Source organism: Malaclemys terrapin, chromosome 2 (assembly GCF_027887155.1).
Source record: "Malaclemys terrapin pileata isolate rMalTer1 chromosome 2, rMalTer1.hap1, whole genome shotgun sequence".
Lineage (NCBI taxonomy): Eukaryota > Metazoa > Chordata > Testudines > Emydidae > Malaclemys > Malaclemys terrapin.
The window spans coordinates 137,701,543-137,724,114 of NC_071506.1; the positions used below are offsets into that span (position 1 = coordinate 137,701,543).

A 22,572-nucleotide genomic window follows, 5' to 3' on the forward strand; every position below is an offset into this window, starting at 1 on the left:
CGTCAATTCATGGGAGGGAGAAGGTGTATGGAAACGCCCCGAGCCTCTTTAAGGCCAGTCACAATCATGCTGAGGAGTGTACAGACACTGTCCAAGCTAGGATGCCCAAAGGGTGCAGGGAGAAGTGGAGGAAGGCAGGGCCTTTTGTCCCTGCTACCTTTCGGCTCATATAATTCACTGTGCTAGACTCTGTGGCTATGTCTCCCACACTTGCTGGCTCCAGGAACTATGACCTTGTTTACACTAGAGAAATTTAGCACACTACTCACCATGCATGTAACACATCTTGCAGCCATGCGTACATTAGTGGCTCCCCCTCGCAGCAGCATTCAAATCTGCATGTGTGAGTTTGGATTAGCCTTGCTTCCGGCAAGCCTACCCACTGTGTCAGTCTGTGCTGAGATCGGGCCATTGTGGGTTGGCATAATAGCACCAACGGTGCCTGCTATTCTGAGTCAGTCACAGCTGTGGCCATCCTTTAGCTCAACCATCAGAATCCATTATTGTTTCAGGAAGGACCTTGGTTCAGTCCCCATTCATGGCACGTGATGTTGACACGTGCATGACCTCGGGTTTGCTGGGCGCATGTATGACAGCTGCTATCTTGGCTGACACACCAGGAATTGAACTGGAGACAAGGCTCCGCAGCTGGGGCTGTAACAGACTCAGAGCCTCTTTGGATCGGGGACACTGTGACAAACACTAATCACTGGGTTATACTTGCTGCAGCCTTTCAACCTTTGCTAGCTCCAACCTGCAAGTCAGCCAGAATTCCTCTGGGGATTCCTGCTTGTACTCCCTTCCCTGTAATGTGGCCAGCAACTTCACCGCCACAGCCTGGCCCTTGGGTTTGCTGGTGCTTCCTTTAATCCTCTTCAGATGTCATTGCTTCCTTCCAAATGGCCTTTTTGCTTCTAAACACAAAACACAAAGGGTTGATTTGGTTTCAGTGCACACGCACCAGCTCTTCAAAGCTTTACGCAATGGCCAATTAAACAAACGGCAGGTACTCTGCCCAGGGACAGGTAGCTGCAGTGACTCGGGGACACCCCTGCTCCGAGTCAAGCCATGAACAAGGGGATAACCCTGACCCCCTGGCCAGCCCCTTTCAACATTGTTACACGAGGGCACATGCTCCTCATTAATGACCACATTGCATGACTCGGGGCTTGTGAGAGGAAAATAAAAACAGTGAGCTCATCGGAGAAGCAAAACAGGGAACAAGAGGAATTTTCATAAATATTTATGTCTCTGGGACTCTTGTGCAGCAGCCATATTTTTCCTTCCCTTTCTATTTAAACAGTCAAGTTGTTTGTGGAGCCTCGCTTTTAAAAATTACTAACTCCAGGGCCTAAGCACATCTGCAGCAAACCTCCAGCAGTTCACACATGCCCCAGGACCCAAATCTGCGACGTGTTGAAGTCAGGGAAACTGAGGGTGTTTGCCACCTTGCAGGAGGCACTCCACATCTTGTAGCCTCTGGCCTGTTGAGTGCAGTTTAAAGAAAGGGTTCCTTCATTCAGATAAATATGTGGCCATGGGACAAAATGAATCCCTGGTGTAGTCACATTGACATCACTGGGCTTTCCCCAAGGTTGGATTTAGCCCACTGATTTCAACAGCCATGCCCCAGGGATGAATTTGGAGTTAGGGAGAGATGTTTGACATGCCTGTATGTAATAGCTGTCCCTTTGGATGGCTTTCTATTGCACTTGGAGTGGAGAGCTGTAATAATAGCCAGCTATTTGTTGAGTCCTAGATACAAACTTCATGCATGAACTAATAGCCTCCCTCCCACATAAATTTAAATGGTTTCTATGGAGAATACACCCGATCAGCCCAAAACCTCACCCCAATTGCTTTATTACTTAGAAATGCTGGGAGAGCCTCCAACTTATATGTTTTTTTTTCTTTTTAAATTAAAAAGCTCACGAGAGAGTGACTTCTTAGCCCAACAGTGTGAAGGATAATAAGCAATAACTGCTTTCCTTCCCACTGCTGGGCGCCCCAGGCGGGGCGTACCGGCTTACTTTCACCTCTGGGTTGGTCCTGCTTTGAGCAGGGGGTTGGACTAGATGACCTCCTGAGATCTCTTCCAACCCTAATCTTCTATGATTCTATGTACAGTGCTTAGCACATGGGGTGCTGATCTCAGCTGCAGCCTTTAGGTGATACAATAATCTGTATCTGTAGTTAATCCACCTCCCTAAAACATGGTAGGTAGGTTGACAAAAGTATTCTTCCACTGACCTAGCCCTGACCACACAGGATCTTAGGTCAGTTTAACTACGTCACTCAGAGGTGGGGATTTTTCACACCTCTGAGCGACATCGTTGGGTCGATCTAATTCTCTAGTTTAGACCAGCCCATTATTACTCAGCTGAGGGTTTTTTTAGCTGCACTGAGTATTTTGTTCCTAGATCAGAAAGCCGGAGTGTCAGTTCCAAGACTGGTTAGATTCACCTTGACATCATGATTGGCAGCGATCATAGCAACAGGTGATATAAACTCTAATTGGGAACTATAATTAGGGAACGCCTGCATGGCAGGGTTTTACAGTGGCTTATTAGGAATCCCCCTGGTTATCCCGACAGCATTAGCACACGTAGGAACCGTGTAATCCACATGCATCACAGTCGCGATCGAGGAGCTGGCAGGGACAAATCCTCTATTAAAGTGACTTTTGCATCATGCCAACGAACGAAGTGTGGATTTAAGGTTGTCTGTTTCTGTTTGTTCCTTCCAGATTATCAAAGAGCCCCCTCCACCACCTGAAGAGGACAGTGAGGTAAGTGACACCAGCATTACCAGCTCTCACTGTGCCTTCGCTTCCAGGCAGGTAGCACACAGAACATAGCAGGTTTCAGAGTAACAGCCGTGTTAGTCTGTATCCGCAAAAAGAAGAACAGGAGTACTTGTGGCACCTTAGAGACTAACAAATTTATCAGAGCATAAGCTTTCGTGGACTACAGCCCACTTCTTCGGCATCTGAAGAAGTGGGCTGTAGTCCACGAAAGCTTATGGTCTAATAAATTTGTTAGTCTCTAAGGTGCCACAAGTACTCCAGAACATAGCAGGAGGCAGGAGTTAGCATTTTGCATTCACCTCCTGTGCTCTTGCACCCAATAGGCAAACGGGGCTGTTGAAGCCACAAGTGAGGTTTTGGGCGCACTGTGCTTTCTGATTAATGTCTTCAGCGCATGTTTCGTTCACATAGGGATCAGTCACCTTATTTTCACAAAGTGATTAGGTAACGAGCCATAGCCAGTCAGAGCTGCGCCTGTACAGGGGGCGGGAGAGAGAGACTGTTCTCTGCTTTGAGTAGTAGAGCAATGTAGCAAATCAGCCCTGTTCAGGACAGCAGTTAAGTGCATGCTTAACTTTTAACTCAATAGGAAGACATAACCACACTAGACTATGTCATCTAGACGGATGGGTGAGCACTAAGTTGCACCACATCACCAGTGTGAGTAAAGGCTGTATGCGCTATTCCTTAACGTTCCTTTCTAGCAAATTAGGTCTGAAGCCCAAAGGCCAAATTATGAGCTGGTGTAAATTGGTGTAATTCCATTGACTTCAGAGGAGCAGCACCATTTTACACCAGCGAACTGGGCCCACAGGTTTTACTCAAGGAGAGAGAAAAGCAACCTTAAAACTCTCATGTGAAAATCTTAAACTTACTCCCCACTAACTCTTTCTGTACAAATCCAGTCATGTGTGATGATTAAATCTGGATCACTATTGCTTTCCTGGGACAGATTCCTCCCTGATATATGCCGGTCCTTTCTGTGCCATATCCACATACTGCTGCTTTCAACTAGCAGTGAGAGAGATTCTTCTTTCCCTTCCACTGCTTTGCACTTCAGTTACTAGACTGACTAGACCTTGTCCTGAGCCCACTGACATCAGTGGGACTCAGCGTTGATTTCAGTCCGGTTTGGATCAGCTCTTTACAGCAGGGTAAGTGAGAGGAGGCTCAAGCCCATGAACAGAGTGGTACAGTGGGTTTGTTCCCTTGCCTTTTGCTGCTGGAGATGTATTCTCGACTCTCATCCACCTCACGAGTGAAAATGTGTTTGCTGGATTGAGCCTTCCCCCACTCCAGTCTGTCCAGAGAGCACTCTCTGCTCTAAGGCAGAGCTGTTAATGCTCAGGGCTGAGAAGCATTAGCCTCTCCGGAATCCTGCTCCGTTTCTGCTGATGTAGTACTCATGGGAAAGCCAGTGAGCTTCCCATCAGTGGAATGGCTCAGAATAGCTGGAGCCCAAGCCAGGAACGGAACCTGAGACTTTGTAGCTCTGAAGCAGAAACTCAAGTCATAATGCTCCCAAAGTCCAGGAAAGTTTGGATTTGAATCAGCCTCCAGATCAGAATGCTCATCTCTCATAATGGCATTTTCAATCCGTGCCTCTCTTTGCAACCATCTGACATACTTCCCTAATCAGCTCTGTCTGTTGTTGGGCCCGAAGTAAATCCAACAACTTTGTCAGTTTCCAGCTTCAGAAGGAAAGGGAAAATGTATTCACTTGAAATTGCATGTGGCTCATCTGCTCTGCGCTCCACATGCCTCCAAGTCAAGGGATTCAATAGCTGAAATCAATTAAAATACATCAGGTTGGAATGCTAGCTCTCTGCCCAGACACTGAGAAGGGAAATTACATCTTGGTGTAATGGGGGGGATGTACGTCTCGCACATAAGGAGGCATTTGGTAATCCTGCAAATGTTTTGCAAATAAAGCAGCATTTGCTTCAAGTTCTGTTTGGTTCTATTGGCCAGTCTCTCTTGGCAGAAGCTGAACTAAAGAACAAGAGATTAATTAAACTGCTGTGAAGATGCTTTTTCTCTGAGTTATATTTTTCGCTGACCCTTCAATGCACAGAGCAAACATGGAGGAGGCCTTGCAGGATTGGAGCCATTTGCTAAGAGAGATTTTCCTTCTCCTGTTATTTTCACTGGAGATTTTTTTTCTTCTAATGTTGTGTTTGTTATTAGCATTTGTTAAGCCTGAGACTAATCACAGTGTCAGCACCTTGGAAGGGGTAGGGAAATTGTACATAAAACTTGGGGCGGCTGTCTCTCTGAAAACCAGACCCCTCTGACACCTACCTGTGTGCACTGTGATTACACAGACAGTTTCACCATGCTCTATCAGGGAGGCCCAGATCTAGCTCCTATTGATACCTTTGAGGATCTGGGCTTGGAGTCTTTTCCATTGGGACTGTCTTTGTAACCCATAGACAGACAAGGCAGGTGAGGTAATATCTTTTATTGGACCAACAGTCGTCAGTGAGAGAGACAAGCTTTCGAGCCACACGGAGCTCTTCTTCAAGTCCGGGAAAGGAACTCCCAGCATCACAGCAAAATGCAGGGTGGAACAGATTGTTTGGCATAAGTAGTTAGCACATATTGTAAGGGACCCTTCAAAGTACGCTGCATATTGGTAACCCACACATACTCAGTGGGTGGCTGAGCCATAGGTAGAGGCTGATGAGCTTGCTACAGCATTGGTGAGTAGGAGTGGCCTTATTTTTTATGCTTTTCATGCTTTTTACCTCCAGAGGTCCCAGGTTTTGGCCCTACTGCTGATAACCCAGCCAGGGGTAGGGCGCTACATTATGCCTCAATAAATGTGCTCCTGTTGTTACCTGAACCTGTATTTGCAGCTTATCTGTTTTCCTACTGACACAATGGGACTCATACAGCATGTCAGTCACTAGAAGCATGAACAGCTGAGCGGCTACCACCACTGAAGAGAATCCTCGAGGGGGAAATGTGTCCAATGAACTTTCTGTCACAGCTACGGGCAACTGCAGCTGTATTTTCCCTCAGTGGTTCAGCAAGGGCCCCCCAATCTTGGCTTTCAGCTCCCCAGCTGTTGCCCCTGTGGGTGAAGACACATGTCACTCTCCCTTCTGACTGGAGTATTGCCAAGCAGGACAGTCCCCTACCTTCACTATGTCATCCAGGCATAGACAGGTTGCCCTATGACACCTGCTCGCTTTCTCTTTAGAGACGGATAACATTGTAATTGCTGCAGATTACCACACAATTCTTTCTAAGCAAGCCTACTTTATGCATAAGGTAAAAAACATTCCAGAGAAAACATATTACAATGAATAAAAGAACCCACATGCATGCTAATAAGCTTACCAGAGTTCATCCCAGCTCTCGCCTGGGTTCTGGCAAGTGCAGCCTTTTAATACCCCACCCTAAGGGAATCCTTGTGGTTACAAGTTCATCAGAGCTGCAGCTCAGAACAAGCCCCCTCATAACATGTTTAGTTCCCTTTTTGTACAGTTTAGGGGTCTTTGAACTGGAGTTTCCCAAAGCAGGTAGTTAGTATACACAGGATCTCTCTCCTCAGGGAATATCTCCAAAAGGTTGGCTTCAGAGCAGGAGAATTTGCATTCCCCTCACTTCAAGGTATTTCCTAAGGAAATCCACTTCACACTGTAGAGTTCCAAAAAGATCTTCGAACTTCCTCTGACCTTCCAGAGATTGAATTAATCTTGTCTTTCTGGTAAAGCAGTTCCATAAAATTTCACAGGAGTACATAAACATTTGCATTTGTAATACAATGAATTCCAAAGGTGTTAACCCTAATTCAATAAGGTTTAACATCATTCAGTAAAATGTATCTTAATTTCATAAAGTTTGTTCAGGATATTGTAAATCTGTCACACTTTCAACCATCCCAAACCAAAGAGAATCCCAGGGATGCATTCAGTGTTATCCAAAGTTTTCAAAGCAATTGCTGTCTGGTTTAAATTCAGAGCTGGCTAGGAGACGGAACTACAGAACTTGTAACCCTGCAATCAGTATTGTCCAGCAAAGGTCTGAGTAACCTGATTTCTCCACACAAGTGACTGTTGATGGAGAGGATATATTCTCACGTAGTTGAGTTGTTGGTGGGACTGAACAGGAAGTGATAGTACTGGATGTTTTTAATTTTGCTACCGTGAATTTCGGCTTCCTGGTCTAAGGAGCACGTAATGTCCATTGTAAATCCAGCATCTCTCGACATGCTCTGGCAGAGAAGCACGCAACACAACGCAGCAACTTCAAAGAGTTGCTGAGATTAAGAAGAAAGACATTCTGAGGTTTGGTGTTTCAAATCCTGCAATTACTTTAAATGCAAAGATACAGCTAATGAAGACACTGTCTGGGTATGTGCACCAGACAAAGAGATGTACCAAAAAAAAATGCATTTTCCCTATCTTTATTTTATTTATGCAGGTGCATGAGGCACTGTTAGGGTAGGAATTGTCATGAATGATAGAGATTTGATCTGGCTTGCAGTCTAGTAGAGCAGCGTTCTAGGAGTCAAAGAGTCCCAGGAGATGGATCCTCAGCTGGTGTAACCTGGAGCAGCTCTATTCACACTACATAAGTGGAGGATTTGACTCTTGGGGTTTTATTCCTGGCTCTGCCACAACTTACCATGGGATGATCTGGTGGTCCCTTAAAGGCTGTGTCCACACTGCAGCTGGGAGCATGCCTCCCAGAGTGGATAGACAGAAATGCACTATCTCTGTTCGAGTTAGCCTGCTCAAAATAGTAGTGTGGACATTATGGCATGCCCGAGCACAAGCCCAGCCAACACTTGGGTGGCTGGCCCATGCTGCTATTTTTAGCATGCTGGCTTGAGCAGAGCTAGTGTGAGCCTGTCTGCCTGGGCTGGGAGGCTTGCTCCCAGCTGCAGTGTAGACATAACCAAATATGACTCCATGATTTAGGGCAGGTCGTGTGGGGCATAAGTGTTTAGGTGCTGGGGTTTGGGGCATTGAAAGGGGTGTCCATGTTGTGAGTGTCATTCTTATGTTGGAAAAAGCCTTTGATCTGACAGCACTTTCCTCCAGAGCCTAGAATTTTATAAACCTGATTCTCATTTACCCTAAGACCACTTTACATCATGTTAGCAGTAAAGCGGCCTTCTATATAGTTTCCTCCCACCTTGGGCCCCCTTTACACCACCAGAAAGGTGTAACATTGCCCTCATGTTAAAGTGAACCAGCACCCTCTATCTTGGAATATAATTGACATAAATCTTTTAAAGGTCAGAATCTGAAAACTTCTTTAGACACCTTTAGGAAATTAGTGGAAGTTGAGGCTGTGCTCAGCAATTCCCAGGATCAGGCCCAGAAAAGAAGGCAGACATTTTGACAAAGTACATTTCATTGGACTCAGTTACCATTATAGAGCCCAATCCTGAAAGGAGGACGGCCTTTGGAAGCAACACGTTGCATGGCAGAGAGAATCGGGCCCCATTCTCTCTATTTTTCTAAAAATAAATGGAAGATGGATTCAGTCTAGTGTTTTTAGCATGCTGTAGATAGCTCTCTCCCCCATAGAAAACCTGGTAACCACTCATCTCCAGCATGAAGCAGTGCTAATCCCTTAAGTAGCAGCATTACATTTACAGTAAGAATTCCCCCCCCCCCCCAACTCTTGGCAAAAATAAGACAAGAATCAGGGGGTAGCCGTGTTAGTCTGTATCTACAAAAACAACAAGGAGTCTGGTGGCACCTTAAAGACTAACAGATTTATTTGGGCATGAGCTTTCATGAGTAAAAACCTCACTTCTTCGGATGCATAGGAGGAATTCTTGCATCAGCAGATTTAAAAGCTGAGGCCAGATGGCTTTGCATTGCAAGGACAACACATTATACTGTGACAATGAAGAACTAGCCTCAGTGCTTTCAGAAATCTGCCCAAGGTTTTATTTGAAAGGACGTCTGAGACAGATTGGAGACACACTTGCTGTTGGCAAAGCAATACTTTTATCAGCTGAAGATTTCTGATTGATTAACCTCAAGATCACAAATGCTGTCCCACGGATAGTACAGAGCACTGCGGGCCTGGATGTAGGACAGATGGTTTAAATGACATCCAGAAAAGATCTAAGTAATGCCAATCAGAAGAGCTAAAAGGCTTGAAGAGCTAGTAAGCACCCGATCGTTCTCTGATTGGAGTATATGCCCTTCAGCAGTTAAGGTTGAATGCACTTGTATGGGTATGCCAGACTCTTTGCTGGCCTTGATTAGATCAAAAACACACATGCTTCCACCTCCAGCTGGTAAGAAGGCTCCAGCTAGTCCTGTTGGATGAATGCCTGGCTATTGGACTTACTGCAACTCCCTCCGATTCAGACCGGACAAGAAATTCACCAATGAGCTGAATCTGGGACCCAGCATGGCAGCCTGTCTCCTACATAGGACAAATCAAAGACAATGTGTCAGGCCAGTGCTTTGTAATATGCCACGGGTTCCCCGTTCACTACCAGACCCAGTGTGCTGCTACTGATCCACAGAGAGCTAGATTGAGAATACAGCCACAGAGCAAAGGACAGAGTGCAAGGAGTAATCCCAAGAAACATTGTACCTCTTAGAGTCTGTTCCTTCCCTGCTCTGGAGGTGGGGAAGGAGAGGTGTTATGATGTATTGCTGGCATTTGATTTTGGAGCTAACTTTTCCCCACTATTGTGACACCTTCTCTCCCCAAGACATTCACAGACAAGAGAACCAGACAGGCTGCCACAGTATGCACCCTCTCCCCAGAGCTCCGACCTGTTCTCTCCACGCTGCATCAGCCTTTTCACCCGAGCCGTAAGGTCATTCCCGGCACAGCACCAGGGCCAAGCCACCAGCCAGCCCGTAATTGGATAATGCTTACGTCTGTTGTCGTCTTACCCACATACATCAAAACAAACACACACAAGAAAGTCCTGGAAAGAAAGGCGCATTCAGCAGCACATTTATGACAGGCTGAAGGTGATGATTATCACTGTCAAGGGAAGTCTGCCTGCAAAACCACGCAGGCTCCTATGTCCTCTTCTTGGAGAAATTTAACTCACCACATGGAGGTCGCTGTTGAGCCATCAGATGAAAGCTTCTGTTCATCTCTCCCCCTTGAACTCCTTTGTTCTGCCCCAAGCCATCTCCCAGGCACATGCTAGCACATTCCTGGAGCCAGAGAATAGCTGGTAGTGGCTCATCCCAGGGCGAGAGTCTGCTCTGAATTTTTTTCAGACACCCAAGCAGGAAATGTATTCCTGAAAGAAGCCAGGTTGCAGTTGTGTGCCTTCATATTTTGTTCAGCCCCCTCTCTAGTAACCAGGGATTGCAGAGTGGGAGGGAAAGGAACTTTCCAGGAAAGAGAAGGAAGAAAGAAGTGTAAGAGAAAATCGATTGGGCACCTTTGGGAATGGGGAGAAGTGGGTTTTATGCGTGGAAGGTGAGGATTTAAATAGCCAAATTGAATTTGAAACATATAGGCAGAATGGTGGACTGGTGCAGCAAACCTGATTAGAGCAGAGGATAGCGAGAAGTTAGCTCCCCCTTGAAGTGAGAATTTGCATAGACAATTAGGGTTGATTTCTTTCACATCTATGGACTTATTTTATTTGATGTAAATTACATTATGCCACCACGGGTTCAGCTCTAGTGGCTAGTCTCAAGTTCAGCTCTAGAGCTCATAGGAACACATGAAACCATAGGCAAGTAACACAGACAATCACATGAACAAAGTTCTCTAGCTTTTAGCAGTTTTATTAAAGTTGCCAACAAAGTTATGAATGTCACAGCATATACAATTCCTAAATATATCCATGCACCAGTTATAACTACAGACATACTGACATCTTCTTAGGTGGTGTTAGAGTCTGATGGCTCTCTCATGGATTGATCATCAATGCAGGGATGGTCCCTGCTGGAGTTTTCCCGCTCTGGGCTCCCTTTTTTATAATGTGATTCTGTCTATACCTACATGCTGCGCATGTACATGAAAGCGTCAATCCTCTCTTTTCTTATTGGTCTATGTCCCCTAGAAACATAAAGAACCCCGAATTCTATAGGCTGTGTAGGTTCTCTTTATTCTCATTAACATTGATGCCCCACCTGTATTCTGTGGTTAAGACACATGTTGGAGAAAGATGTGCTTTTACAGCATTTTTATAATTTAAAATTAATCTTCCGACTAAATTTTTGCAATATTACCACTTGGTATCTCTTTTCCAATAATCTTAGGGCATTGGGTTATTCCTCGGTCATTTACTTATGTCAGCATTTCTTATCTCCAAGGCCTAAAATAGCTAGGCTAAAATCTTGCAGACCTCAGCCTACAGGTTCTTGCATTTCAGCATGTCTTACTTTTATCTAATACATGATTCCCTTTAAATACTGATCAATCTTATACTTCTATAATTCTACACATTAACTCTATTTAACATACAATAAATATATATAATATAGCATGTTAATTAATCATAACATCACACAATAAATAAATAATAAACTAAAATCATTGGCTACACATCATAGAAAGGGCTATGGGATTTATAATGAACTCGCATGTCAAAAACAACAAGGAGTCTTTCCGGTGCCACGGACTCCTTGTTGTTTTTGTGGATACAGACTAACACGGCTACCCCCTGATACTTGTCACATGTCAAAGACCACCGTTGTTATATCTCCGCTAGAGAAGACATCTCCAGCAGCACAACACACCTCTCACCACAAGGGGGCATTGGTTGAAAGAGAGGGAACATGACTACAATTAAGGCAGTGGACTATATAATTCCAGGGGACTGGATTCAATTTCTGGCTCTGCTACAGAATTACCTGCATGACCTTGGGCAAGTGTTTTAATCTCTCTGTACCATCGTGTTCCATCTGTCAAATGGGGATAATTGCATTTCCTTTGTTTGTCATATCTGCTCAGATCAAGTACTTTCTCTTCCTATTGTGTGTTTGTACAGTGCCTAGCATAGTGAGGTCCCAATCTCAGCTGCAAAAACAAATAATAATACTAGGGGTCTGTCTACCCTGCAGTCAGAGATGTGACTGCAGCACATGTAGACAAACCTGAACTAGCTCTGAATTAGCTAGGTCGAATAGCAATAGCAGTGAAACTGTGACAAGCCCACCTGGGTCCCTGGGTATGGCCAGTGAGTGGCTAGCTCATGCTGCCATGGCTTCACTGCTATTGTTATTGAGTTAGCTAGTTCAAAGCAGGACCCCTTTGATTTTAAAGAGAAGAGTGCTTCCTTGTAAATCACTGACATTACTTCATGCAGTACCTTGCTTTTCCCTGATGGTCTCTCATCCGATTACTGACCTATCCCAGCTTGTCTAAGGTTAGGAGATCTAAGATGCCTAAACAGTAGAGCTGAAGGGATGGAAAGTTCAGTGCACTGGGTTTACTTTAGGTTAAGGAGAACACTTGAGTGGCGGAAGTGCCGGTCGGTCAGCTAATTTTTTTTATAGTGACATGAAGAGACAGCCTATAAAAAATAAACTAAAACAAGCACGAATCTCTTATGCAGCCTTTAATCTTAAGTGTTTCTGATCTTTCTCAAGACAGCCAGGTAGCTGAGAAATATGGCATCCAACTCAGTTAATAGGCACCACATGTTGCACGCTTGCTTCATTCTGCCCTCAGCAACATAAATCCATTTGTCCAGAGCCAGCTGGCCTGGCTGAAATATATAATATTACAAACAAAGAATTTGTCCTGAGCTAATTCTGTAATTTGGGATTTAATAGCAATCAACCATATATTTGTTTCATTTGCTATAAAAAAATCCCGAATTTGCAGAATTAATTCAGGAGAAATTCTCTGTTTCCAAACAGCAATTATGTTCATGTACAGCAGTGGTTCTCAAACTTTTGTACTGGTGACCCCTTTCACATAGGAAGCCTCTGAGTGCGACCCCCGTAATAAATTATAAACACTTTTTAATACACCTCTACCCCGATATAACACTGTCCTCGGGAACCAAAAAATCTTACCAAGTTATAGGTGAAACCGTGTTATATTGAACTTGCTTTGATCTGCCGGAGCGCGCGGCCCCGCCCCCCCGGAGTGCTGCTTTACCGCGTTATATCCGAATTCGTGTTATATCAGGTCGCATTATATCGGGGTAGAGGTGTATATTTAACACCATTATAAATGCTGGAGGCAAAGCAGGGTTTGGGGTGGAGGCTGACAGCTCGTGACCCCCCATCTAATAACCTCATGACCCCCTGAGGGATTCCGACCCCCAGTTTGAGAACCTGCTGTACAGGAAACTACGGCGGGCAGCAAGTGAGGGAGTTGAAAGACACTATCTGCGTTGCACAGGCTGGCAGCCAGAGCTCAGCCGGCAAGGACTGAGCAGACCTGAATACTGGTCAGGAGTGAACCTCAGGAGATTCATCCCAGCACTGGGCTTGTGCCTTACCCATCTTGAGGCAGCTGGGCTCCAGTTTGGCCCCCAGCACTGGTTAGGGCATCATTTCTATAGGACTTGTGGCAACTGGCAAATGGTGAGTGCATAGGACTGCTCACTAGGGTTGCCACCTTTCCAATTGTTGGTAACTGGACCCCCCCCCCCAAGGCCCTGCCCCCCCTCTTCACCTCAAGGCCGGCCCCTGCTCTGCCTCTTCCACAGGCCCCGCCTGTTGCTCCGCCTCTTCCTCCAAGCCCCCCCCGCTCTGCCTCTTCTCCCAAGGCCCCGCCCCCATTGCTCGCTCCTCTCCCTCCTTCCCTTCATTGCTCACTGGATCATCTCCACCTCCCTCCCCACCCCAGCTCTGCTCCCTCTGCTAGGGGCTGGAATGGGAGCTGCTGCAGCCTGACAAGGAGCCTGCCTGCAGGTAGGAGGCAACCCCAGGTGAGCAGGGGCTGGCGCGGGTTAATGACCCGGCACCTCCCCGCACCCCGCAGTAACTGAGCTTTTGGTGTCCGGTCAGGACATCTGACCGGTCACTGCCAGGTCCCCTTTTCGACGGACTTCCCGGTCAAAAACTGAGCTACTCACACATGCCTCTTCCTGCCCCATATGGCCCCTAGCATGACTCCTTCTGAGGGACTGCAAACACAGTGAGGATATCTCTCCATGTGCTGGAGAGACCCTTGGAGTCAGGGGTATTTCCCTAGGGTGTCTCACTGGCCCTTTATGCCCAGAGCACAGGACAGAATTCCCACTGTGGAGGGCTAGGGCAGGTAAATGCAAGAGCATGGGAGCCCTCTGCCTGCAGAACTACTCCCGGAGCCAGTGGGAGCTCCACCCATACAGGGCTTGCAGGCTTGGGTTTTGGATGCGGATGAGAATCGTATGCCAACTGTTGGAGTCTGCAAAATTGAGCAAAAAGTCTCTTGAGAACAGGTTGTCTCTCTGGATTAGTGGGGCTGCCTTCTTCTGGTCACACCATCACTCCCATGAGAACAGCCTTTCTCGAGGCATTTTGGGGATTTGATGGAAAAGCGGCAGCAAGACTGGGAGACATTGGGAAGGAGGAGACAGTGAGTTCTAATCCAGGCTCCACTACTGGCCTTCCACTAGTCATATTTTGCCACTCTGTGCCTTGTTTCCTCTGCTGTAAAATGGGGATAATAATGCCCAGCCATGTGGCAGGGAGCAGGGCTGTCAATGGCTATACAGTGCTTTGAGCCTGCAAAGTGCTGCACAAATGTTATTCTGGTGGGGCTCCAGCAGTGCAGAGGCCACTGTGAAAATAATTATTAAGGCAGGGAAGAGGGGAAGGTTTCCAAGCGTTTTCATATCTGTTCAAATTCAGTTTGAATTCTTGCCCTGAGTGTTTCAGATGCTCCTAGGGGAGCTTGAATTATCCTTATGTCAACCACAAATAAGGTTCCCTCAGGTCAGGGTTGAAGAACGTGGAGCCTAGTACAAAATACGAGACAAAGATCTTTGTTTTTTTGTCATCTGGCAGTTTATGAAGATGGATCTCTGGCTCCAAAAATGTATCTGTGTCGGCATCTTCTTTTATGTTTAATTTAACTCCAGTTCCATCTAAAGCAGATATTTGGGGTGGAAAGATGCCAACTTTTATACATTCCCTTACGGTACTTGTTGACTATCGGTCTCGTGCCAGTATTTAGCCTTAGATGGAGTTTAGCACCAGCTTTAGGCTGCATTCCCAAGCAACCCGACTCCAAGAGGACCCGGTCCCGGCACGCCGGGGGCCGCTACCGGCCTCACACCCTCCACGCACACCTCTTAACGGTTTCACACCCTCTTGAACTCTCTCTTCAAGGTTCTCCACCAGTTTTGGGCTGCATTCCCAAGCAACTTGACTCCAAGAAGACCCGGTCCCGGCACTCCGGGGGCCGCTACCGGCCTCACACCCTCCACGCGCACCTCTTAACGGTTTCACGCCCTCTTGAGCTCTCTCTTCAAAGTTCTAGAGTTCAAGAGGACGTGAAACCATTAAGAGATGCACGTGGATGGTGTGAGGCCGGTAGCGGCCCCCGGCGTGCCGGGACCGGGTCTTCTTGGAGTTGGGTTGCTTGGGAATGCAGCCCAAAGCTGGTGGTAAGCTCCATCTAAGGCTAAAAACTTTTATACAGTCACTGTCCAACTTCCTGAAACGCACTTGGATTTTTAGGGTTCTCGTTTTCCTATCGCTGCTGGGCCAAAGCCTGAAAATCCTTTCTCAGCTCTGACTCAGCTCTTACGCAAGAAAAATTCCTGTTACCATCAGTGGAAGGGTGGTCTAAACAAGGACTGACTCATTACTGAGCAAGGACTTCAGTGTTTGGCCCCACATTCTTAACCGAGAAGAAGGACGGTTTGGAGGCTAAAGCACTGCAGTGGGCTCCTGACCTTTTGGTTCTATTTGTGACTCTGCCATCGATTTGCTGTCTGACTTTATTTATGGCCCGTGTTATACGGGAGGTGAGACAGATGATTGCAATGGTCCCTTCTGGCCTCTGAATCTATGAAAGTCACCCCTCTGTGCTTCAGATTCTCCTTAGCGTATGCACAACATGCCTCGGGGCATGTGACCAGGATTCATCACTGAATTTGGTCCGTTGGTTGGATCATTAGCTTGCCTGGCCCAGTGCAGTGCGACGTGAATGCTGCTCCATGCCCTGCTGTACCTCAGATCGTAAAATAGGGACAGTGATACTAATGTGCCCAGACCTGCGATCCATCTGCCTCTCTCTATATATTTGTGCTTCCTTTGTTTTAGCTACTCGTATGTCCTGTTGAATTTCTGGCCAAGTCTGAAGACATCAAGGGTGTTTTCTGTGCTTGTGTTGCAAAATCGCCTGTGCCTACAAATCATGTAAACAGCCCAATCCTGCAGTGGGCTTGTGACTCTTGCTTTCCAAGCCTATGCTGTAGCCATTCGGAGGATGAGGGGGTGTTATTTTTGTTGTTGTTTTGGCAGACACGCCTCCTTTCAAGGTCTGAAAAGACTCGCAGAGCTAATAAGGGCTTGCGGGGAAGATTTCTTAAGTCTTGGCATTTCCTGTTGTGAGAAGTCCAGTTTGTGCTGAAAGAAAGACGCTGAAAGAAAATATTTGGATGGCTTTGGTCCCAATTAAAAAAAATAATAATCCTCATGGAAAAATTCATGCAGAGATATTAAGTTCTTATATTTCAGCAAAGAGAGAGAGGCTTCAGCAAAGAAGAAACTTGCAGTTCTTAGTTAATCATTAGCTTTTCTTTAGAACAGGTCAAAATTTTCCAACTGAAAAACAAAATTGACAAAAGAATGCCTGTGTTTGGAAATGAAAAATTGAGTTTCCTTTGAAATTTTGTGGGGGAGGTTTAGGTTGGATATTAGGAAAAACTTTTTCACTAGGAGGGTAGTGAAGCACTGGAATGGGTTACCTAGGGAGGTGGTGGAATCTCCTTCCTTAAAGGTTTTTAAGTTCAGGCTTGACAAACCCTGGCTGGGATGATTTAGTTGGGAATTGGTCCTGCTTTGAGTAGGGGGCTGGACTAGATGACCTCCTGAGGTCCCTTCCAACCCTGATATTCTATGATTCTATGTTTTTCTGATTATTCAATGAAAAACTAAAAATATTTTTTTAGTTAAAAAATGTATTTTTCTTGTTTTTGATTTTTGAAACCTGAAGAGGTTTTTGCTTTTTGATCAAAACCCTGGAATATTCTTGTAAACCATTTAGAAATAAAAGAAAGAAAAAAAATATTTCTTCCTACATTTTTTTCATGGAAAATGCGTCCCCTTTTCTAACCAGCTCTGCTTTTCTGCTTTGCCAATTCTCAGCCCAATTTGAGAATCATGGAAATTATAAACCATGGGGGTCAGATAGTGCATTGCCCTGGGACCAGTGCAGGATTGTCACCTACTGCATAGTGGTTCTCAAACTTTTGTATCGGTGACCCTTTTTACACAGCAAGCCTCTGAATGTGACCCTAAGACCCTTATAAATTAAAAACGCATTTTTATATTTAACACTCTTATAAATGCTGAAGGCAAAGCAGGGTTTGGGGGTGGAGGCTGACAGCTTGTGATCCCCACATAACCCTGTGAGGGGTCACAACCCCCAGTTTGAGAACCTCTCTTGGGCTTTCTCCAGTTCATTTTTAAATAACTAAGGCAATCAAGTCTCAGTCACTTACCTTGAGGGGGACTTTACCATGCTTTATAGAATTCACTGGGCCAAATCCTAATGCCTTTACTTAGACCTTGATTCTGCACGTGTTTCCCTTTTATGAACAGTCCCACTGACTTCAGTGGAACTACTCACTGTGTGTAAAGCTAAGCACATGCTTAAGCTTTTGCAGGATCAGGATTTCCATTTTTACACAGGGAGCCAAATTCTCTGCTGGCATAAATCCAGTAAAGTCACTGAAGTCACACCAGCAGAGTGTTTGTGTCCGTCTTTAAAGGGCAGTCTCCCTCGTAGATTACACAAGTCAAAGATCATTATTAAGACTGTCTTCTAATATTCAGCCTACATTTGCTCACTTGCATCCTGTTCATCTTGGTAATGTCATCTTGAACCACTTCAGAGCATTCTTCTCCCTCCTTGGTATTTACATCCCGGTAGTTATCTTTTATTTTCGTTTGGACAAGCAAGTTGTTTGAATCCCTAAAAGAGTGAATCCCTCTTGCCTCTTAGTTTTTTACCCCTTCTGTTCTCTGAGATCCTTAGTTTGCTGACACTTGTCTCGTATTGAATGTGCACAGGGGCCACTCTGCTATATGTACCCTTAAGAACATAAAAACAGCCATACTGGGTCAGACCAAAGGCCCACCTAGCCCAGTATCCTGTCTTCTGGCAGTGGCCAATGCCAGGTGCCCCAGAGGGAATGAATAGAACAGGTCATCATCAAGTGATCCATCCCCCTGTCACCCATTCCCAGCTTCTGGCAAACAGAGGCTAGGGACACCATCCTAACAGATCCTAAACAGATTTATCTGACTGCAGAAGGGTTTCACCAGCATTGGAAATAAGTCCCCCTGATCTGCTCCTTGTTGCCACTGACAGCCAGTGTAGGTACCCAGGGCAGCACCCAGAAGGCCCCAGGATCGGGGGAGTGCAAAGATGTTTTAAAGCCACCTTCATGCCTCCTTCCTGAGCTGTGCTGAGTGCTTTTTGGCCATACCTCAGGATCTGGCCCAGTATTCCTTCTTCTTTCTTCTGTTTTAAGGCGGTCTCAACTAGATTTCAAGCAATGATTTTGCAACTTGAAAACATTGTGGGATCAACCCGCTTACTTCTCAGAATTCAGAGATGATGCAAGACAGAGTCTCTTTAAAACAAAACAAGTTGTTTTGCTGGGGCAGGATTGTACCTGTCAAGTGGTGTTATTTCATAGCCCAAACAATATCTTCTTAACACGAAGGCACAGCCCCTGAAAAATAACCACCAAAAGATCTAGACCCCTTTACAGCTCTCTGACACTTTATGGGCAAGTCTACACAGCAAAAGCTGTGCATGGGCTAGGTACCTGAGCTAGCATGAGTCTAGCTAGCAGGCAATATAACAGTGAAAGCAACATAGTGCAGGCTGGTGAGCCAAGTACATATTCAGGGTCCATGCTGGGTTTACACTACCTGCATTGAAGCCCATGCTGCACTGTCTTCACTGCTGTTGCTACCAGTGCTAGTTAGATTCAAGCTAGCGTCAGTAAGCTAACCCATGTACAGCTTTTGCTGGCTCAACGTAACCCATGTAAAGGGGTCTTACAGTCTATGTTTGCACTTTACTTAGTCATCCATTTGTGTCCACTGACAACGCAACCCCGTGATGTAAAGTATCTATCTCCTTTCTGTTTGATAGGAAGAAGATGACGATGGCCTTCCTAAGAAGAAGTGGCCAACAGTCGATGCTTCTTACTATGGTGGGCGAGGTGTTGGTGGCATTAAAAGGATGGAGGTAACTAAATATTTGCTTACGTACCAGGAAAACTCACTCGTAAACTCAGCCACAAGATCCTTCGGCCATTCTCCCAGAGGGAAACAAAGAGGAGGTGTGACCTCTCTCTCTGGGATGCCGGTGTTAATTGGAAGTAACTCCACTGAGGTGAATGTGGGTATATGGAACCTCTGAAAATCAGGGCATTTATTCAGGAATCCCATTGAAATTCAATAGGATTTAGGCACCTACCCTTCTTAGGCTCTCCTTTGAAAATTCCAGCTGAAATATGGGTTTAGAAGCCTAACTTTAGACATCATGTTTGAAAGTGTTGGTGTAAGTCGCTGATCGTTCTTCAATAGGCTCTGTGAATGCTTTGGTTTGCTCTCTTGGGTTTTGTTGACTGCTTATCTCTACCAGTGACTAGTTTCTGTTCATAAGGGATGGTCAGATTTCCCCCCATCCCTACCACCACCCCACCCAAAATGGCTTTCCTAGTAAATGGAAATGTCCATTTTCATCAAGATTTTTTTTTCAACCTCCACCCCACCAAAATTTTTTCAAAATGAAAAATTTGAAAGGTTTTTCCAAACGCTGCATTTTTTCATTTCATTCTGCTGGGGAACATACCACTTTCTCTCACTTTTTTGTGACTGGCTCCTTTGAGAGGAATTGGGACCAGGCCTCCCTGAACCATAATGACCTGCCTCCCAGCCTAAAAGGACAGAACTAATTGGGGGCAGATGGCAGCCTGAGAAATAACTGGGCCTCATAAAAGAGCTGAGAACTCCAAGTTCTCCACAGGGAGAAAATTGGGCTTCTGTGGAAAGCCCTGAAGTAGGGTTTGAAAGAAGAAGGAGATTTCATGGAAGCAGCCTGGGAATCACGGCTCTGTGCCCTCTTCTATGCACATCTAAAGCCTGGTCTACACAAGGAAGTGAGGTCAGTATAACTATGTCGCTCAGAGGTGTGAAATAACCCCCTGTGTAGACAGCAATAGGCCAATGGGAGGTGGAGTACTTACATTGACAGGAGAAACCCCCGCCCCATTGGTGTAGGTAGTATCTTCACTGAAGCACCTCATTGGCACAGTTGCAGCATTTTAAGTGTAGACAAGCCCTAAGCCACGTTGGTCTGCAGGAGTGCAAGGTACTTTCCTTGTCTTCATAAAACACTGTATTGGTTCTTCTGGAGCTGCCCGAAGGGAATTCCGCGGAACCGCACTGTGTTGGATGCATGTCAGGAATCAATTTTTAATAAAAACCCAAATGGAATTTATTGGGTTGTTTGTTTGTTTGTTTGTTTTTAATAACTCACGTTGTCAATAGCCCATAACATTCAGTCGTGGCAGGTAATAACACTGCCTTTCCCATTTTCTCATTTGTCAATGGAGCACAAAGGAGAAAGAGCCTTGGGAGTTTTCGGCTTTGATGCTCCACAGATGTTAGGGGCTTCTTGTTTTCTGTTACCCTTCAGTAACTTAACACCAGTGCGAAATGAGTGTGTCGGGGGAGTAAAACGCTATCCAATCAGAATGGTAGCATTTACCACTCACTTTGCACTGGTGTCAATGACAACCCATGATACAGGGCAATGAGAATGAAGCCCATTGACTTCAAGGCCAGAAGAGACCATTATGGGGCTATTATTATAAAGGACTATTGTCTAGTCTGACCTCCTACATAACACAAGCCATAAAGTAGCACCCGTAACTTGTGGTTGAGCTATAGTGTATCTTTTAGGCTATGTTTACACTTACCGTTGCACGTAGATAGGGTAACCAGATGTCCCAGTTTTATAGGGACAGTCCCGATATTTGGAGTTTTTTCTTATGTAGGCACCTATTGCTCCCCACCCCCGTCCCAATTTTTCACGCTTGCTATCTGGTCACCCTATGCGTAGAGCACAGGTACTACATGCATAGCTACACACCACACTGAAAGTCAGGCTGTGTCCACACTGGTCACTGCTGAGTGTAGCTGCATATCACAGTGAAAAGCTCTGGCAGCGGGGATCTACCAGAGCCTTTCCCCACCGCTGGAGTCTTTCACAAAGGCTCTGGCAGCAGGGAGTCAGCAGGACATCGCACTGCTAAAAATAGCTGTTTAGACATGGGAGGCCCTGCTTGGACGTGCAGAGAGCTGTGTAGGGGGCATACCCTGGGGGTTCAGCTGTTTAGGGCATTCTACTCACCTAAGCCGTGCCTCACTGTCTACACTGCTATTTATACCCATGCTAGCTGGGCATGCAGTGTCTGTACTCTACATACCGGATGTAACCTTAGAGAGACATCCAGTCTCAATTTAAAGACGTCTAGTGATGGAGAATCTACCCCATCCCATGGTGAGCTGTTCCAATGGTTTAGTAATCATTGTTCCACTGGGCAAGTGCAGAGCATCCAGAATATACTTAAGGAATGGGACTTTGGACTCTCGCAGGGGTGTAGCTAGCCCTTTGCAATTGCATTTTCTGCTGCTTCTACCAACCCCAACTCAAGCAACTGGCCCTGTTGACGCCAGTGGGACTGCCTGCATGAATGGGGATTGATGGTTTCAGAATCAGGATTGAAGTATGGAAAGACCTCCAGATTCTGTACAACAATTGTCTTCTCTGAGGCAAATGATCTTCTTCATTTCTAGAAAACCCAGCATCTACATGTGCCAAAATGCCCAGAGTGGGAACTCCTTGCAGCTGCAATCAGGAGAGATGGGACTGAACCAAAGCCCCAGATCCCAGCACCCAAAGCCCCAAACTTTGCAGCTTGTCCCTCTCGCAACAGTGAATCTGGACAATGGGGAAATCTAGATCCAGATTCAAATGTTGCAGCTTTACGTTCAACAGCAGATGCTATTTTAAGTTGCCAACGATGTTTTTCTTCTTAGGTCCGCTGGGGAGAAAAGGGGTCCACAGAAGAAGGGGCTAAACTAGAGAAAGCCAAGAATGCCAGAGTGAAGATGCCAGAGCAAGAATATGAATTCCCTGAACCCAGAAACCTGGGGAATAGCATGCGCAGGTCCTCTTCTCCCCGGAGGTGGTACACACCAATCAAGGTAGGTCTTATCCAGGTACATAGTCTATAGATTGATTCCAGTAGATACATGTTAAACACTCATACAGCCTTATAGAGAGTTTTCATGTGCAAAGATTAAAGCAGTGAGAATGACTTTGTGTAAAGTTCCCTGTCCCAGACCTGGGAGTCCACCCAAAGGCTGTTTTAACTTGTACCAGGTGCCTTTGCCTCAAGGGGTTGTTCGGTATAAAGGAGCCCCAGTCGTGCTTCTTTTCTCCCTCCATGCTATCTGCAATGTAAAAACCATGGCAGCATCTCTCCACTTCCCAAGGGTTCCACTAGGCAGTGGAGAGGGGCTGGTTAAGCCGGCTTTAGGGCTGCTTTGGAGTGGTACAGAGCAGCCAGAATGCACTTGAGGAATGGGGCCCTCGGCTCTTGC

General features: G+C 45.8%; 1 protein-coding gene across 1 annotated transcript in view; it reads left to right on the top strand.

Moving 5' to 3' along the window:
* The window catches only part of ANTXR1 (ANTXR cell adhesion molecule 1), a 181,850-nt gene that overhangs the window by 103,773 nt on the left and 55,505 nt on the right, over window positions 1-22,572 (top strand). Inside the window, exons 14-16 of the mRNA XM_054019546.1 lie at window positions 2,747-2,788; window positions 19,049-19,144; window positions 22,006-22,173. Of these exons, the coding sequence (XP_053875521.1) occupies window positions 2,747-2,788; window positions 19,049-19,144; window positions 22,006-22,173 (306 nt within the window). The remainder of the gene's footprint in view (window positions 1-2,746; window positions 2,789-19,048; window positions 19,145-22,005; window positions 22,174-22,572) is intronic.